Source organism: Sprattus sprattus, assembly GCF_963457725.1.
Source record: "Sprattus sprattus genome assembly, chromosome: 12".
NCBI classification, from domain to species: domain Eukaryota; kingdom Metazoa; phylum Chordata; class Actinopteri; order Clupeiformes; family Clupeidae; genus Sprattus; species Sprattus sprattus.
The window spans coordinates 13558762-13569825 of record NC_137910.1 but is presented as its reverse complement, the minus strand read 5'-3'; the positions used below and the strand labels follow the sequence as shown (position 1 = coordinate 13569825).

Sequence of the window (11064 nt, the reverse complement as noted above, 5' to 3'; positions counted from 1 at the left end):
TAAGTTTCTAACCAGACACTGAACTTGCTCATTTATGAGAGAATGTTGTAGTCGCACTCTCATTTGTGGAGCACAGGGGTTTTCAACCGGGGGTCCCCGACATGAGACTGTTGATCAGTTCACCATTGACTTTTTTTTATTTTTATAGATATACCTGGGCCTATATACATATTTATGTCAATCTAAATAGTCTGAATAGCCAAAGCACGTTGCCAAAAATACTGATGAAGACCCATATCCAGAGACAAAATTACACTGACAAGTGCTACAGGCAGAATATGTGTGCAGGGGGAGGGGCCATGATAGCGGCGGTTACAAACATGAAAAGAAGGGTACGGGACTGTTAAATGCTTTGAGAATCACTGGCACAGTTGGCCGTGGATTACTTTCTAGTCAGAATGGTGGTCCACGGGACAAAACCAGTTGAAAACCCCTGGTGTAGCATATAGAATCTTCTAGTATTCAACCTATATAGTTCCCACCCTTACATTTAAAAACTGCCACCAATTCGGTGAAGAAAGCCTTAGCCTTTTTCAAACAGCCATCTTGGTGGTCCTCCAAATATACAGGATATCAAGTCTGACAGCAAAGTAGGAGGTAAATCAGGGAGAAATAAAACTCAAAGAGTAGAGGCATAAGATGGTCGTTTTTTTTTTATTATTGTTGGACTCAATAAGGAGTGATTGTACATCTAGTGCAACATTCTCAGCTAAAGAAACATTCCTCCCAGGTTTTCAATATGGACCTGTTCCATTTGTGTAACAGATGAAATGTCAATGTATACATAGTTCACAATGACGTACTTTCGCACACACACATACTGTAACGCACACAAAACCTCAGGAGTGCTTCACAGACGGGGGTCTGGAGGTTTCTGGCTGTCTAAGTGCTGTGGTGTTGGTAGCTGGGGTTTTAGTCAAGCGGACAGGAATTCAACTGACATGTCCTTCTCCTCTACCAGTTCAGTGGCAGTGGCGTCCATCTTGGCGCGGGAGAACTCGTTAATTGTCAGCCCATCAACAATCTTCCAGCTCTTATCCTGTGGGATTTGGGGAAATGCATGACACATAATATTTATCAAACTTTATGACTAAACATGTGAAGCACAGAATCTAGAAGGTGGTGGGGGTCTTATAAAGCCTTTAAACTTACAATTTAAGCAATTGACAAATAGCAAACCTTGGTTTTAGTGTACGTGTGAGCAACACATACAGTCTTACCTTGATTGTAACAGGGAATGAGTAGATGAGGTCATCAGGGACACCGTAGGAGTTGCCAGAAGAGTAGACACCCATAGAGATAAACTCACCCTGTAAATAGAATTAATCTAGAGTTAACCTTTACGGAACATAATGATGTCCAATCTGACATGGACATGACACACCGTTGGTTGCTTGTGATTTTTGTGTCGGCAGAACCACAGGATTGGTCAAACTAGGAGCTCAATATATTGCAAATGTGCAATATTACTGAGACATTTAAAAGGTGGTTTTTCCCTTTAAACATGAGAAAAATCTGACTAGTTGCCAAACAATAAGAAGAAACACTTCTAAATGCCATGCAACTACAAATTACTTTAAACCAATATACAACTAATCTCTCATACATATTTGAACAATCAAAAATCAGCTATACTCAAATATGATCAATACTGACATCAGCAGTGCCGGTCCAGATGTCCCTCATGTGATCACAGATGGCCTTAGCAGCGGACATGGCGCTGGACAGCTTCCTGGCCTTGATCACCGCAGCTCCACGCAGCTGGACCGTCTACAGGAGAGAAGCGAAACAAAACAGAGGAGGCTTCTGAGCAAGAACGCTCACTTCTGACAGAGGAGGCATCTGAGAAAGGCTTACTTCTGACATGTCATTTTGAAAATGGAAAACAGCAATACATTCCAGTTTCATGTTAACTGAAGGGGTAATATTGGCTTCATGAAAAAGTGGATTTGATTTCTTCTGTGTCCAAGCTTGCAGAAGACAGCCAGAAATGCTTTTTATTGGTAGTGTTCAGATTACTGCTTATTTCAATGACACACAAAAGTCATGAATTAAATGCGGAGCAGTTTGTACGTCTCCCACACACAAATTTGCACAAATTTCTAACAATGCATGTTGACTAAGACACTTTAACTTTACTAAAGCAATGTCACACATCTCACAGGGAATAACTTAATAAGACTAACTGTAATGATCTGCTAGTGATTAAATTCGTGCCACAACCAACACTCATGATGACACCATAGCTGGACTTACGGAGATGAAGTCTCCCTTCAGCCAGGCGTCGTCCTTCACCACGTCAAAGGCCGCCTCGTCTTTGCCCTTAACGTTGACCTTGCAGTGGTGAACATCAGGGTACTGGGTGGAAGAGTGGTTGCCCCAGATGATCACATTCTTCACATTGTCAGCTGTAAGGCCACAGCGCATTGCCACCTAGTGGTACCAAAGGGGAGAGCATTGTCATTTTTGTCAGTCTATAGGAGGGGAGATTTACATTTCTCTTCAGGAAAAATGATCCATCCACAGCTATATTCGACTTTGGGGCAAACAGATGGATGAAGACAGCTTCAGTCTTGACAACCTTCCCCTGGATACAGCAGCCTACCTGGGAGTGAGCTCTGTTATGGTCCAGGGTTAGGGTTAGTATTGACTGGATGCGGCAACCTACCTGGGAGCGGGCCCTGTTATGGTCCAAACGGGTCAGACAGGAGAAGTTCTCCTTGGGGATGGATGGGGCGGACTTGGCAGCAATCAGGCAGTTGGTGTTAGCTGGGTTGCCTACAACGAGGACCTTTGTATTAAAAAAAAAAAAAACATTGAGATTATTAGAATATTAATTCACCCATACATGATTTTTATATTCACAGCTGAAGGAAAAGGAAAACGCACATAAGGTAATATACGATTATAAGTAGGAAAATGTGCAGCCTATTTATGTGATTCAAACAACCTATTCTGCTGTTTCTCAACAAAGTACAACTTCTCTAAAGGCCAAAAGGGCCTCTGCATGGCAATGAGGCTGCAACAATTTCGTGCACTGGTCAATCACATTGACCCAACTTCAATGAGAATAGGGCATTCTTCACAGAGTTTGTCAAGGTTCTAGGAGTAGTGCTTGATCTGCAACACCTCTGGGACATTAGGATTAACTGAAAGCTTGGCACCAGAGTGCAGGAAAGTTAAAATATGTAATTGTGAGTATCACAATAAAAATCTCTAATCAGAGAGACGTTTCTCATCACTGACCATTAAGTGCCTAAACTGATTCAGTACATAGCACCCATTCCTTTTCCAATAGTAGAGCCAAAATGTAGCTTTATTTTAACCTTTTCACATTTCGGACACTAAAACAAATGAACAAAAATGGCTTCAGAGTGTGCCATGTTACCTTGACAGTTTTCTTGGCATACTTGTCCAGCGCTGAGCCCTGGGCCTTGAAGATGGCAACGTTGGCCTTCAGCAGGTCCTTCCTCTCCATGCCATCCCTCCTGGGCATAGAGCCCACCAAGATGGCGACGTCAAGGTCCTTGAACCCGACCTCCTCCTTGTCTGTGGGAATGACCTCTGCAGAAACCAGACACCGGTTAGGTTATTAAAACGGGAGCCAACAATGAAAATATATGCTTTTCACAGCTCCTGAATGACCTTCTTTACATCCAAATAGCTACGGCTCAACTTTTGGAAGCCAAAAGCCAGACAAGAATGAGATTGCCCTGGGTGTGTCAAAAAAAGCTTCACCTTCACTGTGCTGTCCATGGATTTGAATTAAAGCATCAGCTCAATGACTAAATCTAAACGTAAAACACAGCGACCACAGCACATATAAATCTCCTCCAGCTAAAAATAAGAGGCGCTACTTGTACAATTATTAATAAGAACCAAGCTGTAAAGACAATACATCTTTTGAGTGACATGTTTCAGTGAAAATGGCCTCCCTAATTCAAGATGAGAGCCTGCATTGGATGCGCCTTATCTGTCCACGGTGTCCATGCTTGTATAGGGTTTTTAGTGAGGTGAGGGATCAGATACCAACCAATCAGCACCCTGCGCTTTCACATACACAGTCTCTGGGCAGCCAATCGGGGGCCTGCACCATCACATACATAGTCTCTGGGCCCACATTGTGTTTAAAGCACAAACGGGGTCTGTACACCACACACACAGGGTCTGTACACACACACACACACACACACACACACACACACACACACACACACACACACACACACAGGGTCTGTACACACACACACACACACACACACACACACACACACACACACACACACACGCACACACGCACACACGCACACGTCTCTGACACTGGGGGCCCCACACAAAGGAAGGACGGAACAATTGTGGAGATTAAATAAAAATACTGGCTCACAATACTGTTAGCTAAAAGTGCCCCTCGCTTATGAGCAGTCACGTGAGACACTACTCCTAGTTCATGGAGTCTACAAAGACATCCCACGTGTAGACTACAGGGAAAACATTCAGCTTGTACTTTAAACTTGCTCAACAAAGATCACTAAATGCAATTTCTGATTAAGTCTGAGTTTAGTCCCAATGTATTAATACACATTGGTGAAACTCAAGGGAAGATTGTGTAGTTTTGACCTGTATGGGTTCTGAAGAGCCTATATCGTCATTGCATTTGCATACGAAACTAAACGAAATTTGGAGTTATAACATCATGAATGACAAACATGCAAAAAACAAACAAACACAAAACACATACAAAACATGTCAGGTCACCTCTCAGAAGTGGGAGGGCACAGTCCTGCAATTCCATAACAACACCATCCAAGACTGGCATCATGGGTCCGATGTCCAAGAGGACAAGGATGATGGGCTAACAATGGGTGAAAGTGAGAATGGCAATGATGAACATAAAATGTGTGAACCAACAAAGTAAATCCTAAAGCTCATTTTGAGTAATATGGTGCCATCACATATGCTTCATGATTTAAGACATGCACAACCTTAAAGTTAACTTATTTCACCTGATCTTTGCCAAAGACATCTCCCTTTGCGATGGGGTAAAGGAGAGAATAGGCTATTTGCCCGGCGGCGCCAGTCACCAACACTTTAATTGGGTTAGACTGCGAAAAAGACAACAAAATTATTCATGATTGTGAGAACACACATTTCCTATGCCAGAGTTGAGACATGCCAAATATCCGGGTGCACCCAAACGAATCTCTCTAGGCTATTTAAAAATAGACTCTGTATTTCTAGCGATCAGAGCTTGGCTTGTCAATGACGTAGTAAAGGGGATGTATTTTTAGGCATGCAGAAAACGTTTCCATCCCATTCATTTCAAACTTCATGCATATCGTTAACTAGCCCATCCTTGAACGTATGCTTTTTTACTTTACTTTACTATAAAGCAACCAATATAGTACCAGGTCGAAACAGGACGACGGTAAATACCAAATAAAACCGCGTCATAGACCGGATAATTAACTGACAACCTTTCAAAACTGCAGCTGCTAATGCATGGCAGGGTCACACTTAGAAACTCGGCGTCCTCTGCAGAGCAACTTAGTTCCCATACACACGGCCAATTTACAGAAATCATATTATTATATTTCAATGTGACCTGCCCATATTCAACGTCTAATCTAGAATAATGCAAATGGTTTCACTCCTTCCCATAAACGTAGTTAGTAACTAAGGTTGAATGGATGATGCAAGTTTCGTCTTGCTAGCGAGTTAACGTAAGTCATTTGACTCGTCTTCACAAAACTTGGGCTTGAAATCAGTTGGTCATTTTATAATTATGAAGCTGTCATAAACAAAAGCTTTTTAAACACGCATATTATAAAAACAAATGCTAAGACAAGCCTGCACTTACCATGTTCGGCTTACAGCGATTCTCAACCACAGCACTCCCACTTCTTAACCGTCACGGAGGTCACCTTTATTTCTTGTACCAAGGTGGTCACGGGTTAACAGCACGTTGACAAAACCTGGGCTTGTGTTTTCACTGGATTGTGGGACTCGTAGTTCTCTGATGGTGAAAAGACATCACGAAACGACTGACCAAGTCATTTAAATACTACATTACCTACAACCAATCGGAACACGATGTTACGCCTCCTCCTTTGACAAGTTGAAACCATGAACACGAAACAAGGTCCTGTTTTTTGGAGGGAATAATAATTAAACACAACAATATCCATAAAACATTACAATGATAAATGAAAATGATATGCACTTGTAAAAGTTGAATTAACTTTGTACAAAAAGGATAGCAGTCTTTTTCTAAATTGACTTTGTTTACAGTTAGCGTGGCAGGGAATGTTGCTGTTACATTTTGGAATTAGCTTCAGCAGTTGAATACGTATAAATGTAACATTGTATCAAGTAGTGTGACCTGTAACTCTCCCTTTAGAAACATTATGTAACAAAAACGTATTTTCCCGTCCAACCCAGAAGGTCTTGTTTACCGTAATGTTAATTACCGTAAGTTTTTGGTAAGTGTGACAACTGCAAACTCACATTGAAATCGTCAGTGTACTTTTTGGTTGCTTGGACACGAATCACTACTCAATCCCTGCACACACATTCGTTAGCCAATGTTAGCTTAGCCAGTTTTAGAAATGCAACTGATAGCTTCTTGCAACGTTGTGAATATATATGGGTGCATAACGCTAGCCACTTTTCAAATCACTTCTATCGTTTCATTATTGTAACGGTGTTCATCTGTTCATTTCTTGCTAATCTAGTTAGTTAGCCAGTTGCTAACTTCACTTGGTAGATAGTGGAGTGTGGATAATTGGCGCAAGAAACCAACACTTAATGTTCTAACACTGGCAACAAACCAGAGTAACGTTTTGCCTTGTATCATGCACACCAGGTTACTTTTATAGTAAAACAACGCATCAAGTAACTGATCCCATTTAAATGCATCACTGAACGATTTCAAACAGAGCACCAGATTCTTCAGGTAAGTGAAAATAGTTAACAGTCGTTATGACAATAATATGTAATGATGTAACGATAATGTTTTAAATGCATAGCAATTCAATAATTGTCCTGTCATAGTTGCCATCAACGGTACTCTGTGTTAGTGGTTATCACTCATGGTCAATAACAGTTCGCGACTCGTGTGCTGAATCGGATGCAAGAATGCATCCCCAGTTCCCCACACTTCCTCAGGGAAGTTTTTGATAACATCATTTCCATCAGCTTTGTCTGGGCGTTTTCTTTTTTTTAGTCCCACCACCTTTGCTATCTATAAATCTGCAAACTCTCATATGAAATCTTACCCTTAGGAAAAGTTTAATTCAATTTGCTCTTGTCTTGTCTGGAGTATGGTGGTAAACACTAACATGCCAAGAAATAAAATCACCTACAGGTGTCTTTCTGGGGGCTCCCTGGTCACATGCCATTTCTGTTTACCTTACTGTAGCCTACGGTGAGAGTGTTTAGGGTAATTTAGGCTCTCTGGTGGGACTGGGAGCGTTTCTCCTTCAGGGGGCCACGGACATGCGATCCTTTTGTTGAATATTGCATGATGTCATTACAGCCTCATTACACCAGTCCAACAAAGCATCTATAGATTCTGTTTCACTTCCTCACCTCAGACTTTGTTTTCCTCTTAAGAGGGAGGCCAATAGATGATTACTTCAGGAATACGCTTCTCCTAACTTTGAAGGATAGCTATAAAAGGTCAATTTGGCAAAAGCCCTGGTAGTCGAATGGAAGTGCTCTACTTAAATTGCCTTTTTCTTTAAACATATTCATAAGGTAAGGTGCACTCTAGTTCATCTGGCTTCTGTGATGTGATTATGCTCCCACAATGCATTGTATTTCCCAGGTCATAAAGACTCATGTCCAATACCCTTGTGGTAGGTCTTGAGTAGTTGGTTTGACTCTTGCTATATAGCTCAATAACAAAGACACATAGAGGGCAGAGTGTCAACATGTCAGATGTTTATCAGCATAGGGTCTCTAGACAGGCATCGGCCCATAAAACATTTTTTATAGTCCAAAATGTTTTATGGGCCGATGCCTGTCTAGTGTTCCAGTAGAGGTACACAGTACAGTGAGCTGTTTGTGAAGAATGTGAACTAACATTAACCTGAGTCACCTTAAGTGCACAATATGTGCTCTGCATACGGAGCACAGTGGAACTCTTGACTCTTTTAGCTTAATCGAATGTTCTCAGATATTACTTCCTTGTCTGTCTTAGCAGGCAACCTCTCAGACTTTGAATGATGTCTTTTAGGTAGCAGTATCGTCTTCCGCTTCTTTTTTATACTGTCTTCCTCTTAAATTATTCATTTTTCCCTTTGCATTTATCTAAGTGATCACAGTCTCATTCACCATATCTTGTTTTTGTCTTCCTTTCAATGGATTTTATTTTTCATCCCTTTGGATTTGTTTTCCTTTTACACTTTATTTCCCCCCTGCTTTCTGTAACTAATAACTAGTCTATTAAACTATCCCCGATCATGTATGTACTGTATGTAACCCATTCCACTCCCCAACACCATTTGTCACAGATTGAACTGCAGTGTGACAACTCAAATGAACTAGATCGTTGCTGTGTTTAATTTAGTTATTTTGCAGTGGAGGCTAATACCTACCTCCAGTAGTCTATATTGACATTCTTAAACTCCCCTTGACCTGAGATGGTCATCAGTTATGGCTTCTTGTCGGTGTCCTAAAGTACTCATTGCTTCTCGTTGGCTGACATTTTAGGAACAATTGGCCGGCTTACAGTGAGATTGTTCTGCAGAGTAAAGATGTTGCCACTCATTTCACCTGTTCCAACAGTCTGAGCTTTCGGGGGGCGCTTATCACTAGCCCTCTTATAGGCCTGAGTGGTTTTCATGTAAGAGACGCAGCAGACACATAGAGGGACCGTTGTCTCACTGAGCACAAAGAATAGCAGAGGGATATGGACAGCCTCACAGTCTCATACTCCTCAATTAATAACTCACACTAGTCTGTGACATCAGCTGTTGGGGTTAAAAATTAGATTGAGATAAATCACTAGTTATGGATGGCTGATGCACTTTTTTGGCAGTTGAGTTTTTGCATTTCTTCTGTGAGACCTTACTGGATTTAAGAGCTTGTGTTTCCAAACAGACCCAAGAGGGGACTGTCACAGAGGCCAGTGCATTAGGAGATGGGCAGATTGGACATAGAAGCAGAACTGGGCCAATAGTGAAATTTTTTTTGTGTAGAAAAAACATAGTATCAGTTCTCATGCTTGTCCAGCTATGTGTTTCAGTTGGCTGTGTGTCACATAAAGTAATACAGATTGACATAAAAAAACAAGAATTGATTTGTTTCATGTTTACAGATTTGGCACGTATCCATTTAGTGCCGATTTGTTCTTGTGCCATTTCTTGTGACGGTTTAAGCTGAGACTGTTTACAGGAAAACAGACAGAATCATCTCTTGTCACTTCGCATATGCTGACACCACCTAAAAGGCCCTTTGTTTGGTTTGGTTTGACTGGCAGCACCAGCACTCTGTGATACTATTCCGTCTGAGTGAGATGTGTGGATGAAAGAGAAATTAAAAGATTAAGGGCAGTGTTTGAAGCGAGAAGTCACAGCTGCCATTTCGGATCGAATAAATGTGTTCAGTGCTCTCTTGTCACTTGTGAAGGTTGTATGTCCAACAGCTGTTGCATCAACTGTGGAACCATGTGGAAGGTGCAGCTGCATGCATGTTACATGTTGCATGTTGCATGTTGCATGTTGCATGTTGGCATGCGACAGTGTCCTAGTGTACTTATGGATACAAGTTAAATGATTCACTCCTCACAGTTACTCTTGGACATTTGCTTTGTGTGGGACAACATTTTCCAGTAACACCAAAAAATTTGTGAACATTAACAATAGTACAATATAGTATAATATAGACCGCACTTAGAAAGTCTACACTTCTAAAGTGTAACTCACTTTTATCCACCCATGTAATATTTCAAAGCAACTTATGGACCTCACACATCTTTTTGAACATTTTTTTAAAAAGACCTTTTTATTTGACATGTGGATAGTAAATGTTTATATTTGTCTTTCACTCTGGTTCCCTCTCTGTTGACATGTGGGGGATTATGCATACTCTCTGTGTAAAAAGGAAATCACAACAAACCCCCGAAGACAACGGGCGGGGCGATAACATCTGGTGCCGGTTCCCGCGGCGACCTGCTCTAAATGTGTGTGATGTGAACACAAGGCATTGTGGGTGCTCCTCTCCCTCAGCCCAGTGGCAGAGAGGGGCAGCAAAGGCCACACCACACTGCGTGTGCATGTGCTGACAGAATGGTAGAGAGAAAAGAATAAGAAATGCACATAGATTGCTCTGATTTCTGTGATCTGTAATTCGCTGGTTTCTGACACCCATATTTGATGTATGTTTGACAGGAATATAATGCATTTATGGCGCTGCCACTGATGTGGTGGAAACTATCTACCTGCTTGTAAATCAACCTGCTTTATTGTGAGACGTATACCAACTCTTATTATTAATAGATTGAAGCGAGCAAACATACACACTCAAGCTGCAGAATTGTGTGGAGTTTCCCAAGTTTTCTGGGGCCCTTATGGCACTGAAGGCATGAGGTTGCTTTGACCGATAGACAGCACTAGATGTCAGCATTGGTTCATTTAGTGCTGTACTGAGGGAAAGCTTGTCCGACGGGGTGCAATTATTTCCCACAGAACACACAAAACTGGTTTGGTATCGCATTTTGGCAGACATGCCCGTGTGGATATACCTGTTTTGGTGCAGATGAGGTTGATCTGATTGTTTAAATTCATTACAGACCTGTTTTTGATAGTTCAGTTGCTTTAGAGCTTGTGTTGTTGTTGTCAGTGCAATGTCAGAGCCAGTCCTACACTCACTCTATATATCACATTGGCATACCAGCACCCTTTCCTTTGCTGATGGTGGGAAAAGCTAGCAAACCCTACATGTTCATGTGCTTAACAGTGCGCAACAGGACTTTTGAAAATAACCTCCCACTGGCATTACAGAAGGACTTGAAAAGCATTCTTCGACCAGCAGGGGACCCAGCATATATTATATTAATGCCAT

At 41.6% G+C, this 11064-nt stretch overlaps 1 protein-coding gene across 1 annotated transcript; it reads right to left on the bottom strand.

Annotated features, from left to right (window-relative positions):
- Positions 1–635: 635 nt before the first annotated feature.
- On the bottom strand, positions 636–5994 carry mdh1ab (malate dehydrogenase 1Ab, NAD (soluble)). The gene is made up of 9 exons (XM_080848938.1): positions 5858–5994; positions 5004–5102; positions 4756–4852; positions 3389–3564; positions 2669–2791; positions 2257–2433; positions 1657–1770; positions 1221–1310; positions 636–1039 (listed from the first exon to the last, which is right to left on the bottom strand). The coding sequence occupies exons 1-9, from the start codon at positions 5858–5860 to the stop codon at positions 917–919; spliced, it is 1002 nt and encodes a 333-aa protein (XP_080705064.1). The 5' UTR covers positions 5861–5994; the 3' UTR covers positions 636–916.
- Positions 5995–11064: the final 5070 nt, after the last annotated feature.

Bases quoted from the DNA above. Each gene is read 5' to 3' on its own strand.
- mdh1ab (XM_080848938.1), bottom strand. The intron at 2,434-2,668 runs GTAGGTTGCCGC...TGGTACCACTAG, and splicing joins ATAACAGGGCCCGCTCCCAG to GTGGCAATGCGCTGTGGCCT. The intron at 1,311-1,656 runs GTCAGTATTGAT...TTCTATTTACAG, and splicing joins TCTGGACCGGCACTGCTGAT to GGTGAGTTTATCTCTATGGG.